At 39.1% G+C, this 23,268-nt stretch overlaps 1 protein-coding gene across 4 annotated transcripts; it reads right to left on the reverse strand.

The window, feature by feature from the left end:
- Positions 1-4,582: 4,582 nt before the first annotated feature.
- Positions 4,583-22,593, reverse strand: lrrc3b (leucine rich repeat containing 3B). Of its 4 annotated transcripts, XM_051390953.1 has the most exons (3): positions 22,394-22,574; positions 21,289-21,547; positions 4,583-6,029 (listed from the first exon to the last, which is right to left on the reverse strand). In XM_051390953.1, the coding sequence occupies exon 3, from the start codon at positions 5,881-5,883 to the stop codon at positions 5,101-5,103; it is 783 nt and encodes a 260-aa protein (XP_051246913.1). In that variant the 5' UTR covers positions 5,884-6,029; positions 21,289-21,547; positions 22,394-22,574; the 3' UTR covers positions 4,583-5,100. The 4 variants fall into 4 exon arrangements, with proteins under 4 accessions (XP_051246913.1, XP_051246915.1, XP_051246914.1 ...); XM_051390955.1 differs by lacking the exon at positions 21,289-21,547 and having other exon boundaries at positions 22,524-22,593; XM_051390954.1 differs by lacking the exon at positions 21,289-21,547 and having other exon boundaries at positions 22,437-22,574.
- Positions 22,594-23,268: the final 675 nt, after the last annotated feature.

Here is a 23,268-nt window from a genome sequence, read left to right on the forward strand (position 1 = left end):
TGACAAACAATTAAAACATGAACTGACAGGAAATTTCACGAGATATCAGCAATACCCAGTATCCAACATTTCACCAATCGTGTACAGGATTTCTTTGAGTTATTATTTAAAGTAGGTAGTATTTATGAAATGAGCATTTTGTTGAAAATCTAATTTCCTGTACCCTTTACATATCAATCTTGTCTTTCATGTGGCTTTTATTGGCTTTCTCTGGTCCAATGTTTGACTGAACTCCAGCAGCTGTGATGGCAGGGAACCCATTTGAGAAAATGACAGCATCAATTTTCTCTTCACCCGCTGCCGGGAACATTACTGTACACAGTGTTATTAAAGGGAAATGATGCATGCATTGGCAGCTTGGCTTGAATAGGGATGTTTGTGTTGATTTGTTATGACTGAGATGATTGTATAGTCTGCCATCCCCACATTTGAGAAATCTGTCCTCCCCATGAAAGGACCTGATAAGAATGAAATGAGGTGAAGGCAAACGGCAACAATTACCAATAACAGCATTGACTCTGAAGGACTGGAGTAACCACAAAACACCAACAAGAAGAGTCCACTGAAACTGACATCTAGTCTTGTGCTTACTTCTTATCAGTATAAATATACAAAGACGGACTCTGATTGACAACAGCTGACTAAAGACAACAGGAACAAACGTAGACTTCACAAACTTAAGGAAGATATATACAGTACAACACAGCATCAGCCTGTCCACAGATGTTAAACCACCACCACAACCTCTATATTCCAAAACATCAAATAAGACACTCGTAGTCACAGAAGACAAAGTAATCTCAACTCAAGGTCTGCTTAATAGCTTCTTTCAGAGCATTCAGCCACATCTCGCAGTCTTCCTCCAGTTGTCATGGAGATAGTTCAGTTTGTCATTATGTGCCCTTAACATGGGGGGCAACATGGGAACTGAACATTGGGACAATGTTGCCAAAGCTTAGAAAACGTTCAGGGATGTATTCACCATCTTTCCTTTCTACAATATCCGAGTACAGTAACTACGGTATGGTTAAGGTTTGAGGAAGCTTGTGGTTATGGCATGGTTAAAGCAAGGTCCGTAAACACTACCCATCACCTGCATCAAACTCAGACATGCTACAAACCCTTCCATCACCCTGACCTAAAGGGCACACTATTTCCTGCACTGACATTGAGAGTTGATGATGAGAGTAAATTGTGAGGTTTGAATCATCCAAATTGGGCATAATTTCTAGGGTAGTGGCTGGTTCAAAAATGGTCTCTGGCATTGGATGTGAATGTTCTCTTTGACGTTTCACCAGCTCATTACTGGCTGATGACTTTGACCTCTAACTAGTCAATGTTGTGACCTGTTTTTTTTTTTATGTCTATATATATTCTTTTGATCTAACCTTTTAAATGTTATCAAAATTAATGTTAAATCACATGATCGTCACATGATCGGAGTTTCATACTAAGGTCACGTGATTAAAACTTAGCAAACTCCATTTGCTGATGATGTCTAGAGATAAGGTCAAAAGCTCTGGAAAAACTAGTAATAAGACCCCAAGTTAAGATCATTTTGGAGAACAATTTTTCCCAAGGTCAAGAATGAACTGTGTCGCTTGTTTTGGGGCCCCTTTTTTAAAATGGTATTGAATATCTGTATCCCTTAACAGACAGGGTCCTTTACCAAGCACATAGTGTAGTTTTCTGCCATACTAACAGAAATCAATGAATGTAATAAATACCATTTGCTTGCAGCTAATTGTACCAAGGAAGCTCTTTGGAACCTTTAGAATGCACACGCCTTGCTGATCTGCAATGACATTTTTGGTCTTGAATTGCAACTCAAAAGCCAGACTTAGCATCACTGTTGGGTGTAATTGGGTCTGGTCACAAGCGTACTTTGTTGCACCTGTAACCACACCCAACAGTAATGTCATGGTGTGCTACACTTGTAGCAAACAAGGTGAGAAGTTATACCACTGGAGACCAGCAGAAACCCGGCAAACAAACTCAAGTTTGTGCAGTTCAGCAGTGACTTTTAGAGTGTGAGACGATGACTGCAGACTGCGAAGGTTTCGGTGTCATGGTAAAGAGAAAAGGGGGGAATCTGAAGTGCTTTACTGACAATAAACTGATGGTAAATTGCTATACATGGCACCATAAACTAAATATCACATGTAACATTCTGGTAACACTTTACCAAATTTGAGATTTCTGCATCGTATGAGCATGTTTTGTGGAATTTATGTAATCCAAAAAAGGATTAAACACAGGCAAAGATTTAAACCATGCAACCCTGTACGGATGCTTTTTGAAAGGATTAGGTCATATTTAAATAATTACATAGTTATTAATACTATAATATAATAATCATTTGATAAATGTAACATTCATTTTGATAACATTTAAAAGGTTAGATCAAAAGTTTGTCATTGCAATGCAGACAAATTAATCTAATATAAATGAACATTAATCTTGGTACTGGTATTACATATAATTTACATATATCCACTAAAATGTCTCCAATTTTGCTAGGTTGTTAATGGATGTTTTGCATACCAGGTCAACCTCTGAAAAGTTTACAGGCATGTATCTTTATTAAACTGTTAGCACATAATGGCTGAATTTGTGGATAGTGACAGAGTTGTTTATAGCAATGACTCACTGTCTGACGTGTGCTGTTTGAATGGCAGGTTGTTGCCGCCACCATAACAAAAACTGTTTGCTCAGTCTATCATATCAAACACAAAACATCTTGTTATAAAAAGATATTTTCATGTTATTACTATGTACCAAATTTTTAAAATAATAATTAACTTTATTATTTTTTTGATTGATGATCAGTTCTAGTCTTTTAGGAGAATAATCTGTAAATTAAAATAACTAAAGAGACTTTTGTCAGCCCCGAATAGTGTCTGTAGTATTTCTCACAAGCTGCATACAGTCCCAACAACGTCCACCAAGAAGGTAGAGCAGCTTGTATGTTTCATGAGAGGCAAAATCTGGGGTAAAAAAAGTCCATTGCGATTGCTTGTAAAGCGTAATTAGTGAGTGCATGGTAATAACTGCAGGCGACTCAGGTGTACAAAGATATGACCAAGGTGACCAAGTTGGCTGTGTAGCTACATGTTATTTAAATAATAAGCAATGAACTGATGTAGGCTAGTGTTTACTTTTCAGACACTGACTGTATCTTCTTTCTTATAATATTATAAAGATGGTTATATAATGAGCAGAGTTGGTATGTTGTTAATTGTTTTCAAGAAACAATGTCATTATCACTTAAAAATATCTGTTTTAACATGAAAATAATCTCATTATGATTACGAGAAACTGAGCAGACTTGTATTGAGATGGATGTAGTTTTGGAATAGCAGTGTTATCAGTGTTATGCAGGAACCACCAACTTCTCATACCATTTCATCTTAAAAGCCTTATTCTCAAGCGTAAACCAAAACTCTCATTAGGATTAGCATTAGGATTATTGTATTGTTGTATATAACAAATAATACACATTGTGGTCATTGAAGAATAATGCATGCTGTGGGCTGATTGCACCCACATTTGCCTCCACAGAGTGCATTATTGTTTAATAGCTATACAAGTTGGATGGATTATCCTGCTAACACCATGGAGCACTTGCTACAATTAAAATGTACGTTTTTGTTTTTGTTTTATTTTGGGGCAGTACATTCTTTAAATGGAAACTTGGATCTGCACCATTTTTGCCTATCGTGTAATGAACAATACTCCAACAAGGAGAAGCTGTAGCCTCGTAAGAACTGAAATCAGGCTACGACAAATTAATTCATAAATTTAAAGGGAGCATTGCGTCAGAGGAGTGTGGTTATAATGCACACCCTCTGACCCAACAGGATCTATGGATGCCCATTCCTGCCTGGAAAAAGTTCTTGTTAAAATTATGAGACAGTAAGTCATTATTTTGAGACACTAGGCTATACTGACTATTATAGATTCACTACAGTAATTAATACTACTCATTTTGTGTCATCTGTCTCAGTGTGCCAAACATTAAATCACTGAGCTAATCTAAATGAATCTGTTAATTACAGCTTTTAATAACAGCTGTTGTACATACTTTATTATAAGTTTTGGTGGGTTTTTTTGCCATCACCTTACCAGAACTGTGACCCTGAACCATGGTTGGTTGTATGGTAGAACCACTGGTTCTAAGCTAATTTAACTTGGTGCGTAATGGTGATATAGCCAGTAACAATGACAAGCTAGCATCTTTTAATTTTGTCTTAAAACGTTAATCTTTTTTAGTAACTTTATGTGTTCATTTGAACAATTTAACCATCAATAATTCATTACTTTTCTTGACAGAAATCGACTTCCGTAGATTCCAATGTTCTCCATAGCCGTGATGTGACATGGTTAATTAAATATTTCAGTGAAATCTTTCCTACTCATCCCTATCAAATATGTCTTAATTGGGATTTTTTGTATAAAAACACAACACCACAGCTAAAGGCAAGCAGGAAGATATGACAAATACCTCCCATCTGCAATGGTCTAAAATATCACACACTGTATAGATTAAATAGTCTCCATAAGTAGGCCATGGATTCAGAAATGCTGACTAGATTTTTTAATTTACATTTACACTAAAGGGTATGAAGATGCAGTTGGTTTAGCATGTGTTGCAAAACTCAATGTACATTTTATCGTGGGCTTTGAGATACCAAAATGAAGGCTCTCAGAAATGAAGTTTAGGGTGTCACGTCTTACAAATATATTTCTTTTTATCAGATATTCCAAATTTTAACCTAAAAAAAGCCATTATCATGTCAATATTTAAACCTGAGATTCAAATCTTCAAAACTCCACATGCAATTTTTTGTAGAAAAGACAATGTTGGTGTTGAACCATTAGACTCTGTGGCTTCCCTTCTTATCTCATTTTAGATCAGTCATGAACAAACCCTAGTAAGGACATACGACAAAATTTCTAAAATACAAAGATTTCTCAGCAGATTTGATGCTCACATCACCTAAAAGTTTGAATTAGTAAACACTATAAATGTGGGTCCTGTTACATAAACATTTTGGTGTTCATCAGGTTTTGTGGGATACAGTCACATTGACACTGCTGTCAGACAACAGTGCTTATGTCGTCGGCCTCGTCAGGTTTCTTGGGCTTGCTGGGGAGTGACTTGAGGTACTCCAGGTGTCGTCGGGCATCCTCCTGGTTCTGACGGACATAATATACGACATATGAAATGACCATGGCAAACCAACCGAACATGGTCACCAGCATAGCGTAGTCTGTGGTCCTTTTGGCCAGGTTACAGAGGTCTGTGTCCACTGCCAAGAAAGGTCGTCCCTCCTGGTCACGGAGCTCCGAGCTCCTGCAGAGGACCCGAGCGGCGGCCTCGTGGTTGTGAGCCATTCCGCCGATGGCCTGCTGGAGGGCGCAGTCACAATGCCAGGGGTTATCATCCACAATGACGCGGGCCTTGAGCCGAGCGAAGGCATCCTTGTGTACGCTAGTGATGCGATTGTGGGAGAGGTCCAGCACCTGTAACGTTGCCTCTATGCCACTGAAGGCACCTTCCCCTAAAGTCTCCACTGCATTGTATGAAAGGTTGAGCTCCCTCAAAAGCCTGAGTCCATGGAAGGCTTGATCGGGAACGGCACCTATCTGGTTGTGGTCCAGCCTCAGAAGGACAGTGTCGACCGGGAGGCTGGGGGGGATCTCTTTGAGGCGTGACTGACTGCAGGTAACGTTGAGGCCGTGTAGGTGGGGGTCGCGTAGGCAGATGCAGCCCTTTGGACACATGCTGGCCGAGGGGAAGCACAGGGCCATGAGGACAAGGCTCTGAAGGAGCAGGCACATGGGGATGGAGCGCGACAGCCACAAGTCCAGCAGAGTCATACTGACCGGCCGTCAGCAGCATCCCGCCTGGGGCCACAACACCGCCACTGGTCCCTTACACTCATCGCATAGTGGCGACTGGTCCTCACTGTCCGTCCGCTGGAGATACTGGAGTGTGAACAGATGTTATCATGCTGCCTTGAGGCCTGAAACAACATCAAACAGAAAGACAAGATGAACAAATACAGTTCCTGCATTTGACCTAGTGTGACATTTTGTTTGTTATTCTATTTGTCATTAATACCATCACAGGGCCTTCAAATTTGGATATTTGTATTCATGGGAGACCATATTTTCTGGATTCCCGATCAAGTTTTTTTTGGCCCTGAGTCCTTTAATCTTTGATTATCTGCTGATAACAAATCCGATCCAATACTTTTTTTTACTTAAGCATTGATTAAATATGTGTCAAATTGTTCAAGCATAGTAGCAGGAATGCTAGAGATTGTACCCAAATGCAGACTCAGAGTATTTAATGGCAAAGTCAATACAAAAAGGCTTATGGGATGGTCAGGCAGGCACAGGTCAAAACCAGATAAACAGTCCAATACAGGCAAACAAACCCATGGCAAAAAATCCAAAGTCCATAAATATGTGAGAAGAAGAAAACAAAGTAAAAGGGAAAAGACGAACTGGCCCTGAGACAATGGAACATTTCCTAGTTTGTACATCCTTGATTTCTCTCCTTGCATCTTTGTCCCTCCCACCAGAGATGCAAGTGGAGGAGGCAAGGACAGACACAGAAGAGAGAGGAGTCAAGACAACAGCCATTAAACAGAATGAGAGGTCCTTGCTTCAAAGTCAACAACGACACAGCTGCATCGTCTGTTCAATGTTTTCTTATAGACCTCTGTCAGATAAACATAACCATGTTCAGAACAATTCACAACGTGGCATAATGTGACAAGAATGTACAGATGTCATACATTTTTTATTTCAATCATAACCAATAAAGCTGCTCTTTCACTATATATATGTAGTTTTCATTGTGTACTGTAACTTCCAGGAAACTACTATGCCAAACTCCCTTTAAGAAATGTTACATTTTAACAATTCCTTAGGCGTCTGTAGCAACATGTAAATCTACAAACACATGCTAAAGTTCGTCACATGCTGACGTCTTCTTGTCAATTCAGTATCAGTATAATCCATAATGATAAACGTTTTGAGGATTTAGTTGTCTCAACTCACTACAGCCTCCATTGTAAGTAGGAGAAGAGTGCGGGAATGAGAGGTGGACTGTAAACACCGACTCATAACACTGTTAATTCACTGTCTATTATGTCTGTATGTGGGTATTTGAGTTTTTTGACTGTTACCATGGTAACTACCTGTATCAAGGTGAAATGTCAGTAAGGAATGTGGTTAGAACAGTGCCCTATGAGGCGCTACAGAAAGTTTGACTGTGCATTTGATCATCTTAAATATCGTTTGAGTTTGTATATTCCAGCTGTGTGTCATGCCTCTTTTATACTTCATGGGTGCCGAAAACATTGAAAAGACTTCTGCAAGGAATACACCTGTGTATCCTTGCTCTAGCTCCTCCAGCAAGCCTCCTCTCTCCTCCAGATGCAATTTAGGAATGAAGATGTCTTTCGAGATGGTGCACTGAGATTGATTTCCAGGTCACAGGCAGGAGGACGGAGGAGAGAGGAGACGAGGAGGCACAAATTAGAGAAACGAGTGAAACCTGGTATACTGGTATGCAGTGAAATGCTACAGTGGAGAAAGGATAAAAATATGCCTGCATGTACCGGCCCCAATACCAATCTTTAAGTTCTTAATTTTTCAGTTTTTAAATATGGCTTAAAAATGATCTTTGGCTTTTAATTGGAACAAGTCCTCAACCTCCAACCTGAAAAAACAGACTGTTTTGCCCAAGCTGTTAGTTTAGTTGTGAACTTGCATAGCAACTAAGACTTGGTGACACCAGAAAATCTGTGTTGTTATAATCAGAGGGCCTTGTTTTCAAAGGGTAACAAGTACACAATTATCTATTCGCCTTTTGTGTTTGAAAAATAGAAATTGAATTGAATACATTTTACAAATAAATACCCTTTACCATATCAGGCAAACTGGGAGACAGATCTATACATTTTTTATCCACTCCATGACTATAAGGATGTCAATCATGGTACATTTGTATATATACCTCTTAACAAATATGGCATGGACTGAATTTTGTTGAGACAGCTGGTCAAAGTTTTCATTATAAAGTGGACATCTATCTGAACGTATACTAGATGGATTGGCACAAAATTTCGCACAGGCATTCGGGTCCTTCTTACTTTGATAATCCTATGAATTTACATGTGGCACCACCAGCAGGGTGACATTTTTTAGTTTAGACTAACGTTTCAAGAAAATTCATGGATGGACTGCCATCAAACAGACAGGTTCCCTACAGAATCACATATAATAGGTTAGGTGATCCCGTCACTTCCACATAACAATGGTAAGCATACCTGCTAGCTGGTAGCAATAACAATAAGAAATGTGACCATGTGAGTAAATTCAGTAATTTAAGATACAACTTTAATTAGCCTGACACATTTTATTTCAATTCCTGTTTCGTAGTTGCTTTGATATATTGTTAGATGACAAGCCTCATAGCCTTAAATTATCTCACACCCAGATGCAGTAAAACTATCTTGTTCCTGCAGCTGCTCATGGTTTACTATCCACTCAGTTCTTTAGTCTCTAGGGATGGCAATGTTGGTTAGTCCACTACTATAGTCCAGAGTGATATATTCAAACAAATCATGGATGGATTGCTATGAAATTTGGTACAGACTGTGATAGTCCTCAGAGGATTAATCATAATGACTTTGGTGATCCCCTGACTTGATCTGCAATCATTAGGTTGACATGGTTGTGGTTCAGTGTGAAATACCTCAACAACTATTTGATGGATTACCATGAAATTTGGTGAAGATGTTCACAGTGTTGTAATAACCATGGTGATGCCCTGACTACATCTACTAGAGGTGTGCATCTCTCCCTTCTAAGACTATCTTATACGTATCTTGATAGATGGGCTATGATTCCATTCAGGGAAGATGCATTTTAATATGGAACAATTTGGTGCGATTTGACACAGTCTGATACAGTTCTAAGCCAATTCTATAAAAGTGACATTGCTTACCTTCAAATACATACATTTTATAAAATACACAGTGAAAAAGACTTTTCTGCCGTGACCTCGCAGAGTTGTAGCGAAGTAGTGGTTGGAAAGTATTTAATATCCGTGTCTTGAGTGTTAGCTGTATTAGCAGCTCTAGTGTTGTACTTAATTGCTGTCCGACAAATCTACTTCTTATCTAATCCGAATGTCTTCCAAACTTTTAGATCTGATGGTGCACTGTAAATCATGTTGGCGTTGTCGGACATGTACCGACTTCGCAAGCTGTGCTGTGCTAACGTTAGTCTCTTTGTTCACGTTGTGAGACCCTGGCATTGACCTTTTACCTTTCACGAGAGTGGAGATGCTATAAGCAGCAAAGCTTCAGTCAACCGATTCATAACTTTAGAATCGGAACATCGACTGTTTCGTGGTACATTTAGATCCATCCAGGGGTCCGCGTACTAATGTAATCTCATCTATAACGTTAATACCAATTTGTAACTTGTATCATTAAATCTTTTCCTGTACTTAATATGTAAGGAAGGAAATGATAAATTGTTATAAAAGGTGACTAATTCTACATCAACCACCTCACACTGATCTACAGGGGATCACAAGACAGCATGAAGAGACGACCTTCAGATTGTTAGCCACAAACTGTATGTGTACAACTATTTCTTTCTTGTATTCACTGCAGTGTTTCAACTTAATAATACATGTCCATTGTGCTGTTCCATTAAAAAGCTTAAACAATTACTGTTCTTTGAGCCTGGTAGCTCTTTTTCATGAAAAATGTAATAGTGCACAGGAAATGATACCAGAAACAGAAACAGGTTCATTGCCAAGTAGGTTTTCACATACAAGAAATTTGCCTTGGTGTTGTGGTGCATAATGGTCAAAATTAACATATTAAGAGAAAAGAGTACTGTAAAACTCAAGAATTATAGAAAAAAAATACAATTAAAATATGTATTAAAATTAAGAGCGCAGGTGCCATTGGTTTTCAGTAGTTGCGATCTGCAACTTAACCACTAGATGCCACTAAATCCTACACACTGTTACTTTAAATAACTGTTTTGCTCAAAGATGTCAAATTATACATTTAATTTTTTCTAAAATCACAAATTAGAGAAAAGTACTGATGCAACAGTATGAATCTAATAATGTCTTATATAAGGGGACATTTTTCTGCAGAATGAGCACTTTTCTTTTACTTGTAAGTATGTTTACATTGTTGTATTGGTACTGTTACCTCAGTGACTGATCTGAGTACTTCTTCCACCACTGATGAAAAGGCTACATCTAGACTGCTGCTCTCTTCCTTTACCACATCCCACGTAACAGACAGATTTCGAAAGGCTGTCTACCGCTCATACAGGCATCTTCCATTTCTCTGTCCTGGCACAAGGCAGTGCAATAATGTCTAACAACAGCCTATGAGGAAGCGCAGAGGCGAGGGATCATCTGTTTGTCTGCAGCATAGTAAAGACCAGTGGCAGCTTCCAGGCCCACATCAAGCTGTTTATCCAGCTGCCGCTCTGCCACAAGAGGCGAAACCTGTTGTTGTACAGAAACAGGCTTTGTGCTGTGTGTGATGTGGTATGCCTGAACATCTGACATATGGCCTCATTATTACTGTTCATTAAAACCACCTAATAAATTACCTCACCACTACTGGTTTGTTCATGAGGATGAACAACCCCCCCACCTCTCGCCATTTACTTTATTTACACTGTACCATTACCCCTCTGTTCCCTTGCTGGATTCAGATTCTCACTACTGCTTCTAGTTCACATTGATGCAACATGGAGTGGCTTTTATTGTAAAGCAGTTAAAGGATACACAGTGTGTTTGTCACAGAGTTTAGCACTGACTGCGATTGTTCATCAAAAAGGCATCTACAAACAGTTATTTTTGTCATTTTCTGGTCAGCAGATGAGTTTCAAATATGTCAGGAACATAAAGCAGCCACAGTGAGCTGCAGACAACACGCTGCACTAACTTTACCATGTCCTGCTGCTGTGTGGAAAACTGCTGGCGCTGTGTGCAGCATCAAATTAGATTACTATGGCAATTATTATTGACTGACCTCTGTTAAAACAACATGAGTTTGTAGCACTAAACACTAAGTGGGCCTACAGCTGAGGCTGATGGGTCAGTTTTGCAGGAATTTGGTTGGAAACCAAAATACTAACCTTGCTAATCCATATTTCCAGGCTTCAGTCTATGCCTTTGTGGCCGATACAGTGGGAGCGGAGAGTATTTCTTCATTGAAAGAAAAGCAGCACTGATTTTGGCCTGATGATGGTGCTACTAGATGTAAAGTCAGACGATCACAAAATGTATTACAATTCATCTTGAGGTAAACATGAATATAGTAACAATGTATCCTCTGAGAACGATGAATGTCTATAAAAAAAATATTGTGCTAATCCATCAAATATGTTGAGATGTGAAATTTTTAACCTACTAATGGTGCATAAAAGTCAGGGAATCACCAAAGTCATTAGGATTCACCTTCAAGGCACCATGTGTGTACAAAACAGCAGGGAAATCCATCTGATAGTTTTTGAGATATTTCAGTCTGGACCAAAGTGATGGACTGAAAATACATTTCCATCCCTGGAGCCACACAGCCAGCATGACTAAAAATATTGAGCTGTCAAATGGAATTTGGATCCATTAGCTTGAGGGGCCTTTCAGATGACATGAATATGCTACTGTGTGAAGTCTTATTTCTGTCTGTTTAACCAACAGCCCTGTTCTAGAATAAGGTCCTAAACAGCTCAAAGCTTGTGGATGGGCCCGGTGCCAACATCCAGTGTCGACCCCTTTATTACCTCCATCAAGAAGGTTATTTTTTTGGTGCTGTTTGTCTGTCAGTAGGAATATTGAAAAAAGCCCTGGCCCGATTTTCATGAAACTTGTTGGAAGGGTGAAAGCATGGGCCAAGGAAAAACCTGTTAAATCTTGGAGCTGATCCAAATCACAAGGTGAATACACAAATCATTTTTCATTTTCACTGGCAGGTCAATTGTAGCACAGACATTTAGGGGGTGCTTGCTTTCAGAATACCCTTTTTAATTTTTATTGTGCTCACCTATTGCATATTTAAAAAGATAAGTTTAAAAGGATAACTCTGGTCTATATTTTTTACTGTCAACAAATCTCATGAAAAGGCTCAAATCCACACTGAATGTAACCAACTAACAAGTATTGTGTGTGTATCAAAGGCTGATATTTCGTTATTTCTCTGCCATGGAGCTCCATTGTTGTCAACTATTAAAAACACATCAGCCACACTGTTGCACTGGCTGACATATTTCTTCATGACCATGAACACACAAACACAGTGTGTAGTTTATTTTGACTCAGTCTCACCATCCTGCTGCCCCAAATACTCACTAGAGCACCAAATGTGTGTTAACCACCACTGAAAAATGTCCCCAATAAATGCACTATTTCCTCCTGTTTGAGTGACATTTGATTAAAAGCTTCAAAGGGCAACTATATTAGGTAATTACAGAGCCTTTAAAAAAAATTAAAGTAGTTATTTTTGACCTAAGGATCTCCATATTCAGTGCCACAGACAGGGTAGGGCTATCAAATGAAGAAATGGATTAACACATTGTTGGTTTTGGTCTTTTTTTTCTCGGCTGACACGGGAATTTTGCCTTTAGGAGCGATAGAAAGCATCCTGACTGGAAACATCACAAGCTGACATGGGATGTACAAGGAGGACTCTGCAACAGGTAATTAACTGCCCAGGGAAGATGTGGGAAATCCATATAGGACTGTATACTGGTGAACCATGTGAGGATATTCATGATTATCCCAATTATTATTATTACGATCTCTAAAAGGTAATTAATTTGTGTTGTATGTTATTTACTTAATCTGTACATAAACTAAAATGTAAATAACAACTTGTACTTTTACGGGGAGTTGCAGTACATGTTGGAGCAATTTCTTGATTAATAACCGCATACTTCACAGTGGCCTACTTCTGTATGGTGTCAGTAATGTCGCCTTTTGTTGGATATGGTTGTTAAGCACAGGGTTTGGTCTCTCTACAAGAGCAATGGTGTCACCTGACCACTTTTTTGATGAATTCTGGGAAGCTGCACACAGTCACAGCGCTGGGCTGTTGTTTACCAAGACATAGTTCCAGCATGTAACTCTAAAACCAGAAATTGTTGTTTTTACATTGCTGTTTGTTTATAGGTTGAACAAACCACATATGTTAATTAGTTAGCTTAGTGTTGGCTTTTTTGCTCATCACATCCTATAATCAGGTTCCTCTGGCTCCTCCTAGTGCTCCTAATTGGCTCTGATTGGTTGTTTTCATTCAGGCCCGGTGGATTCTTGTAAATGCCATTAGGAGCACTAGCACTGTTTTTTTTACAGGTTATCTTTCAGCTATAAGGCGAAACCCTTTTTTAAAAATACGTTTCCTACTGCAGCTTTAACTACAGAAATATTCATATGAATCCTTTTCAGAGTCATATTGGTCGTTTCAGAAGGCAAAATGAGATATAGAAAACATATTTTGTGTCATTAGCATAAGTCTTTTCCTTCAGAATTTATTACATGTGTGTGCATAAAATTTCCAACCAACCTGCTGTGGAACAGGAAGGATGCAGCTGGGGAAACTTTGAAACCGAGCCCAATGTGGGGTAGTATGACCTCCAGAACCTCTGTTCCATCACTCTGCATTTGATATTAGACATAAAAAATATTGGCCAGTGCTGGCTGAGAGACCTCCTTCTGAATTTGAGACCTGCTTTTTTCCCCCTTTTTCTCCCAGTGAGCCACAATTCCACATAACCTCATGAACTATAGTCTCACTCCTTCTCAACTCATATACAGGCTGCACAGGCTAAAACATCTGCTGTATTTAAAACTAATCCATGTTTCAGTAGCTGAAATCCTCCATCTAGCATTTGGTTAAGCCCCAAATTGAATACAGAAGGGTTAACAGTGGATTCCTTACACATAGGGATTTGTGTAATACTCTGAAATTTAAAGTTTTTGGGAAGGTAGGATGAAATTGGTGTTCCTACACAGAATATCAAGCAGTGTGCACACCTGAGATATCTCCTGTGTCAGGTCAGAGGTTCTCGAGCAATGCCTCCTCAAGAGCTAAATTTCTCTTTACAGTATTTCAAGGATTCTTGGCCTGGGTTATGAAACCTCCCACTATTATTCATTGAATATGTATCAGACAATTAAGGTGCCTAATGATTCAAGGCTGGCATGGGAAAAATAATTCAATGCCCCATTCACAGAGAATGCTGTTGAGAGTAATTAAAAATGCTACCAAGGGATGTCAGAACTCGACGTACTTACTCAATTTTAATTGTTTTTACTGAATTCTATGAATGCTAGATGGACTCAGAGACGATACAGACTGTGTGAGGTGTGAAACAACCGCCAGGACTCCTATACACACATTGTGTGAACACGTTTTTGGCAGCAAATGCATGGTCAGAATAAAGACTGTACCCAGGCAAAGACAACTTTATTGAGCCATGTATTCCTTTAGACCTCAGTAGTAACTATTAGAGACAGAATTCATCACCTCCTGTCCTCAACAAGTACCGATTTATCTTCAAACACAGAAACCTCAATAGCTGTAAACCCATGTACACCTTTCTCACATTTACCTTCACCAAGTAACTTCAATGATTTCTTCATTTAGGCCACCAACCTGTCCCTAAGAACTACTTATTTTACCTTGAGTTATCACTTCTTTACTAGATATGATCAATTTGTCCTTATTTTCAGGCTATGTACTATAGTCCTTTAAAATAGCAGTAATTAAACCCCTTCTTTAAAAGCCCACTCTTGACCCAGGAGTTTTAGCCAACTACAGACCTTTTTCTAACCTCCCCTTTCTCTCTAAGATTCTTGAGAGAGTAGTCGCCAAACAATTGTGACTTTCTACATAACAGCTTATTTTAGGTCAGATCAGGATTTAGATGACATCTTAGCTTGTCTCTGTACTAGTGTTGTTACAGCTTAGTGTTGCATTTGACATCATTGACCATCATATACAATTCTGTAATAGTATATGATGGTCAAAGACTTGAGCATCTCATTGGCATCAAAGGAACCGCACTAAGCTGGTTTAAGTCCTATTTATCAAATTGATCTCAGTTTGTACAGGTTAACGATGAATCCTCCATGAACGCTAAAGTTAATCATGGAGTTCCACAAGGTTCTGTGCTTGGACCAATTCCATTCACCTTATATAGGCTTCCCTTAGGCAACATTATTGGGAATCACTCCATTAACTTTGATTGTTATGCAGATGATACCCAATTATATCTATCGATCATGCCTGATGAAATTAATCAATTAGCTAAATAACAAGCATTCCTTAAGGGCATAAAAACCTGGACGACATGCAGTTCTCTGTTGTTAAACTCAGACAAAACTGAAATTCTTGTACTTGGCCCCTAACACCTCTGAAACTCATAATGTAAAGATATAGTTACTCTAGATGGTATTACCTTGGCCTCCAGCAGAGTTATCTTTGATCAGGATATGTCCTTTTACTCCTATATAAAACAAACTTCAAGAACTGCCTTTTCTCATCGATGCAATGTTAATCAAAATCTGCAAAAATCTTGCACAACCTGTCACAGAAAAATGCAGAAAAACTAGCCCATGCATGTGTTACTTCTAGGCTGGAAACTGCAATTCCTTTTTATCAGGCTGCCCCAATAAGTCCCTTAAGTCTTTCTAATTGATCCAGAATGTTGTGGTATGTGAATTGACAAGAACTAGGAAAAGAGATCAGAGAGATTTCTCCTGTATTAGCTTATTTGCATTGGCCCTCAGAATAGAATTCAGAATTTAAAATCCTCCTCACCTACAAAGCTCTTCATGGTCAGCCACCATCATATCTGTAAGAGCTCATAGTACCCTATTACCCCACTAAAACACAGCACTCTCTGAAGGCAGGGCTACTTGCGGTTCTTAAAGTCTCCAATTAAGTAGAACCAAGCTCCTCTCTAAAGACATTCCTGTCTGATAAAGCTTACAGTTAGGGTTAGCTCAGGTGAGTCCCTTAGTTATGCTGCTATAGGCCTAGACAGCCGAGGACCTCCCATAATGCACTGAACTCCTCTCTTCTCCTCTCCCTCTCTGTCTGCACACATTCATGTCCCATTAATGCATGTTACTAACTTCACTTCTTCCCCAGAGTTCTGGATCCTGGTGGAGCCTCCTGCCATGGTCCTGCTTGACTGCAATTGCCAATATCACTGATATTAGTGTTATTATTATTATAAGTATTATTATTGCTACGGTTACTGTTGTTGCTGTTGTCACTGCTCATTGTCCCCCATCGTTGCTGTTGTCATGTTCATCATCATCAGTCACTACTATTAGTGTAGTTGTTGCTACTGTTGTTGCTGTGCACTTGTCTGTCTGTCTGTCTGTCTGTCTGTCTCTCTCTCTCTCTCTCTCTCTCTAACTGGTCGAGACAGACGACCACCCACCTAGAGCCGAAGGATCTGTCCTAGGTTTCTGCCTTTTAACAGGCAGTTTTTCCTTGCCCTTGTCGCCAAGTGCTTGCTCATGGTGGTACTGTTGGGTCTCTGTAAATAATGTTATAAGGAGTTCGGTCTAGACCTGCTCTATTTGAAAAGTGTCCTGAGATAACTTCTGTTATGAATTGGCACTGTACAAATAAAATTGAATTGAATTAAATGACTACCTGTTCAAAAAGGATGGCACAAGAAGCTCTATGAGAAGTTTTTGAATAATTTAAGAATAGTCTGAATTACCCTCTAAGAACTATTAAATGAAGAGAGGGAATGGCACCAGCACAGCGAGACTCACAACTCTCCTGCTACTATAGCCAACATTACAACGACAGCATATCTTGACAAACTAGACAGTAAGCTGAATGTCGGTCGTAAAATCATTTAATGTTACCTGACAAACCAATCCTGGCTGGAATGCTGGAATAACAAGTTAGTGCTGTGCAGCCCAGTCCGATCACCTTGTTTCCCATTTTACAGAGCTAGGGCTGTGTACAAACCCTGGAACCCTTTTTCAGTGCACGCACAGAATAGAAGGCTAGCAGAGCACGAGGAGATATTTGCAGAATAAAAAAAACAAAAGAGTGTTGAATTCGAGTCACATTACCTAGAAATGCTTACCCCACTGCTCTCCATTATCGTGACAATAACAGGCCAGGATAACTATGTCAGATTATCAATTTGCCACTACACTAGTGTCAATGAAAAACCCATAAAACTCTAACCATACATCATGATTTGCGCAAGATATTGACCAAGTATGAACATGCTTAAAATTAAACCTGTGTACAGGTCTGATTCATACACTGCACACATATATTGGTGATTCTGCCACTGGGTAATAGTTGACTGCAATCAGAGGATTTGTGCTTTATCGTCAGAAGGGAGGAGTTCGCAATCAAAGAATCATTAGCCTGCTGGTGAGAAGCACTTACTGTCCCTCTGCTTGGTACTGCTTTTTCAGCAGGATGAATTACAAGGCAAGGCTGGCTGAACTGACATCCTACAACCCCCAAAACCTCACTTTCCTTCACTGCTATCACAGGTTGGATCGTGAAAGGTCAGATCACCTCGCCCGTGAGAATGAGGGATTACATGCTTTGTATCCGCTAACGGTATAAAATATCAGATGATATCTGTGACTCAACTGTTTCCTTAAAGGTCCAGTGTGTAACATTACGGAGGATCTATTGTCAGAAATGGAATATAACACTTATAGGTATGTTTTCATTAGTGTATAATCACCTGAATGTAGGAATCATTGTGTTTTCGTAACCTCAAAATGAACTTTTTAGATCTACTAACGCTGTGGGTCACCTTCCATGGAGTCCACCATGTTGAACTGCCATGTTTCTACAGTAGCCCAGAACGCTGGTAGATTTTGCCTTAGTTTTTGTCATCATAAATTTGTTTTATTTAGTTATCTAGTTTTCTTCAGTTAAAAAAAAATGGTGATAAAACTAAAAAAAGAAAATGATTAGTCAGCAAAATGAACAGGTTGTTTTTGCTCTTTTTGTGTTGCTCTCAAGTGGCCAATAAAAAAATCTAAATCAACTTATTCTTGTAGTTTCAAAAAGCAACAGCACATCCCAGTAGTTAGGATGACTGGATGTATAGAAAATCATTAACGTATACTGGAGAAGTAAAAATATGATAATCTAAGTTCCTTGTGAAAAATTCTGGTTCTCAGATGACGAAGCTATGGCTCTCTTAAGATTTAAGTCAGTAGTTGATAAATAACATTAACAGGAAGGCAGCGGGAGGTTGTCATATTTGACAGCGTCAAAGATCACAATGTCCCCAATTAGACCATTTTTGCCTTCATTAAAATACCTTCAGCTGCATTCCTAACCTGTTATCTTTTGTCTGAGAGCAGACAACCTCATTCTGCAGCTGGCTGTGGAAAGGGTTTATCACTAACAAGTAAAATAGGTTTTTAAAGCTTCATTAGGGCATACACAAAAGATGTTTTATCCAGAGCTGCTAACAATGCTTTGTGTCATACTCACTTCTCCACTCTCTCCAAAACAGGGCATTGGGTTTGAAACCTTACACAGGATGGGTATTTTACAGACTGATCCCAGCATGTTTAGACTCTATACTTAAATATGACAAATTTTAATTCAAACCATAAAGTAATAAATACAGGAAGAGCTTAGGCTTGGGTGTCAGTATCTGTGCCTATACAATACCTTTGAGGAATATAAACATGTTTGGATCTTCAACATATAAAAGATGGACGTTGAGCCTCCACTTCCTCCCACTGCACAAAAGTGAAGCCAAAGTATACCAGATACGGCCACTGCCATCTTGTGCTGGTGACGTCATTTGGAGCTATCTGTATTGAGATCCCGCCCAGTCGATGCAACCATGCGAGCAAGGTTCAGCTGTCAATCCTGATGTGAAACACCCTTTTTATAGCATTAAAGAACTAATTAAAACCAAACTAATCCGAAAAATCCACACTTGAACAAACATCAGTGTGATAAGAACTACCTAAAATACAGGAAACCACTTATTTGTTGTGTATATTGATTTTTGGGTTTGCCCCATGTCCCATCTGCTAACATGGAGGCAGCACGCTTTAACGCCTATACTGCAGTCAGCCACCAGGGGGCAATCAAAATGTTTTGGCTTCACTTTTGTCATGTGCCCATCTTTGTATATGTCGATGGTTTGGACCTTGTTGTTTTTTATTTCTCAAATTTAGCAGCTCAATACATCAGAATTAAATAAAAAGCTCTTTCTAAATAGAATATATGCCAAAGTTAGAAAAGATTTCAGATTCAGATATTTGATCAAAGAGCAAGCAAACAACTCATTTTAATTTGAGAATTTTCTATATAGATGTATTTTATCCTGCACCAAAAAAGGAATACCTAGACCTATAAAAAGGTGACAATTTGATACTAAAACTTTATTCCTGACCATTTGCATAAGGCTTTGAGCATTTAGTGCTTCATAATGGGAAATTAAATGAGAAAAAATACTGGAGAAATATTAATACAAAATAATGAACATTTATTCATTTAAGTGGACTGTAATCCACATGGATACTGGGAATTTCTAAATCCAGATGCCCCAAGTTTCTTCAACAACAAACAATAAATACAACAATTCTACTATGAACATATTATTGCACAAAGACGTGACTTGTACATTAGTATAGCTGAAACCATCAGTTGATTAATCTTTGTTGTTTACTGGCAAAATTATTTTCTGCAACTATTTTGACAACTGATTTGATTCTTCACTTAAGTAATTTTTCCAGCAAAAATACCAAACAGTATCTAATTCCAAACTGTAAGAAATAGCCGCTTTTCCTGGTTTTATATACATTGTCAATCAAATATCTTTGAGTTCGGACACAGTGCTGGGCAATATACCGGATGACGCTTTACCGTTTTTTTAATTTCGTCTATGATATACATTTTTCATAGACTGTTACTTGTGCCATAGAACATTTGAGAAATATCTCTCTTGAGGCAAAGTTAAAGTATTATTTTTAACATTGCGGTTTGCGAAATAAAAGTTCTCATTCCTTCATATATATTGTATCATTTTGTTAGGCCAAAAACCCTAATCACAGTATATACGCAATGACATTAAAATGTTTTTATGTTCTATGTATTTCTGACAATAGAATAAGCCAATATAAACCTATACAGAGGCCAAGTCATGCAGAAAAAAATAATATGACATACTGTGAAACTGCCACAATCTTAAAAACTACCCTGATACTAATTTATGGTCATACCCCCTAGCACTAGTTTGTCAGAAAGAACAAGACATCCGTAGATGTCACCTTGGACTGGGAACGTTCCCAACCTTTTCCAGAGCAGATAACAAACTGATTAAACAATAAAATAATAAATGGAGAAAATAATTGTTAGTTGCTGTCCTAGACATTAGTTTCCTCACATGAAAACGATTAATTTCAACAATTCAACTATGAATGGTGAAGGGCTTTACATACTGGCAAACTCGTGTGCTCGTAACATTTCACTGCATTTAAAGCTGCAGTAGGTCATTTTTATAGAGACTTTTTTTTGTCATATTTGCCGATACTTTCACTATATATATATCCTGACAGTAGTACATGAGACAGATAATCTGTGAAAAAAGCTGGTGCCTCTGGCTCAGAGGCGAGAAAGATAGTTGATTGTTAGGTCTCATTCCTAGGGTGTCAAATACAGACGCGTTGGAACACTGGGAATGAGAATCAACTGCTTCCAACCCAAAGCATCATTATATCTTTCTTGGCTCTGATTGGTTGTTTTTGTTCAGGCCCGGTGGAAATTTGCAAATACCATTAGGAGCACTATAGGAGCCAGAGGAACCTGATTTTTACACAGATTATCTGTCTCATGTTCTACTGTCAGGATATCTACTGTCATGTTCTACTGTCTAGGATAAGATTCAGTAAATATGACATTTATAAATGTTACCTACTGCAGCTTTAACCTCTTCAGTTCTGCCTATATTAAATACAAGCAATAGCACTGGCTATTCATTTTAATTTAAGCTTTTAGAATTGCTCCCCATATTACATACCAGAGTAAAGAACCAGGGTCTATAAGAAAAACGAGCCATTTATTAAAGTTACTGATATGCTATTTAGGTCTGCCAGCCTAATAAATCAGGAATGTGGCAGATTTTAAAAAGAGTTTGTGTGAATGCGTTCTCTATACAAATGAGATAGGACTCCATAACTGTTGCGGGGTTTACCTCGTCCGTCAGGAGTGGTTGCCGCCTTGTGAATGTGGAATCACCAAATGCGAACCGACACAACACCTTCTGGCCGGGATGCACCTGAGGTCTGCACGGACAGCAGAGAATCCCTGGAGAATCCAGCTGTTGCCTCACATGTGGATAACCTCCCTGGCTCAACACAACTATTTAATTGCCGCATGCATCTGATGCGTGTAAGGCTCTGCTATCATATGACGGACATGGCTCTGCAAACACAGCCTGTCATCTCTACGACCTGGACAAACAATAGTAGACAACACGACAATTAGCTTCCCAAACAGACGTAATGTTATCAGCGTCTCCAGTCCAATAAACCTAACGTTGCCTGAACTGTGGCCCCGATAAGCCTCGTAAATGGAAAGAACGTCACGCAAAACCCCATTTAATAATTTAGCGATTTAATATATTCATCTTAACTGACAAGCAACAGTTAGACGTGTTATAAAATGAGACTCAGATTCTGAATCTATATGAGCGACATTGTAATTCGGCACACACAGAACACACCAAGCAGCAATTATTTCAACAGCATTTTAACTTTTATAAAAGGTTCGCATTATTCGCTACCGCCCTCCGCTTTGCGTTTTATTTAAAGAAGATCGCCCAGAAACTGCAGGCGAAGCAGGAATAAAGTTGAAATTTTACAAACAATAGAGAGCTGATTGTGGTTTCTTAATGCGCCGAATGCATGCGTGGCTTTAAACACTTTAAATCCATATTTTTTTAAAGAATTTATATGTTGTGTAATTTCGGCAATAACCAAAGAAACATTAAATAGATTTTTTTAAATGGCGTCTGGCAGGACGTTCCCTGTGAAAACATCACGCATCAGCCTACCTGAACTGCCGACACTGAATCACAGCTTAATATTGTCTAATTGTGACAAAAGCCAGAATGCAAAACGTCAAGCACAAGCACACATTCATTATTATCCAACGTCTAAATTATACATCGCATGTATGAAAAACAATTCCTCCGTGCAACAATTACTGAAGGCAGCGACCATAGCAAAGGACAGACAGCACGGACATCATCCAGCAGAGACAGGCAGAGGAGCAACAGGCGACACAAGTCTCCTCACCTGCACACACAGTCAGCGGCTGGAGGAGTGGGAACGCTCATACCACATGAAGCCGATCAGACGGAGGACAGTCTGTCTGCGCCACTATCCGCTCACTCATGTACAAGTCGCAGTGAATTCGTATCTTTACCTTTCAGTATAAAACACTGCACAGGAGTGAATGGGGAGAAAGGGAGGGGTTCTCTGTGTGAAGTCACCGGGTACTCCAGACAAAACCACTTCCGGTGTCAGCTGTCAGTATAAAACCTCATGCAAGTTGGTGTGCTGCCAAATACAATTGTATATAGCCTAGGTTATGTTCGTTGGACAGTAAATTAAACTCGATGTTGTCATGTTTGTCAAAATCATGATTTATCATAGTGTTTTATTAGCTATGCCTTAAGTGCAAACACCTGCAAACAATCAGCTGGAAAACATCTGATTTTAAGGGGCGGGGGGCTACCAGCATGGTATGTGACAGCACAAATAGTTATGAAGTCAGTCCTGGTCCAGTATGCAGCTTGTACAGTGTGATGTAGAAACTTGAAGCCACCAGTGCACATCCAAGGGGGGTCTTTAAAGAATCCAGTTCAAGGACTGGACTTTGTATCAGATTTTCTTAACTCATCCCCATATGCAGAACTAGCAATTTGATGGAGTAAAAAAAAAAAGATGCTGAGCTCATATCAAGCTCCCACCAATTGCCAGTGCTTTCCACAACCGTTCATGTAAAGCAGACAAATCTGCGAGCTCATGTTTTATTAGCTCTGGCGGATGGGTCCCGCCCCTTCCATTCAGACAGATTTCCATCCATCCTGGTTCTGGTCCGGCTAATCACAACCATTCATTTAATACAGGGCAGGTGTGGTACAGTAACTGTACAGTGGCCTTAACAA

The sequence above is a fragment of the Dicentrarchus labrax genome, unplaced genomic scaffold, assembly GCF_905237075.1.
Source record: "Dicentrarchus labrax unplaced genomic scaffold, dlabrax2021, whole genome shotgun sequence".
NCBI lineage: Eukaryota > Metazoa > Chordata > Actinopteri > Moronidae > Dicentrarchus > Dicentrarchus labrax.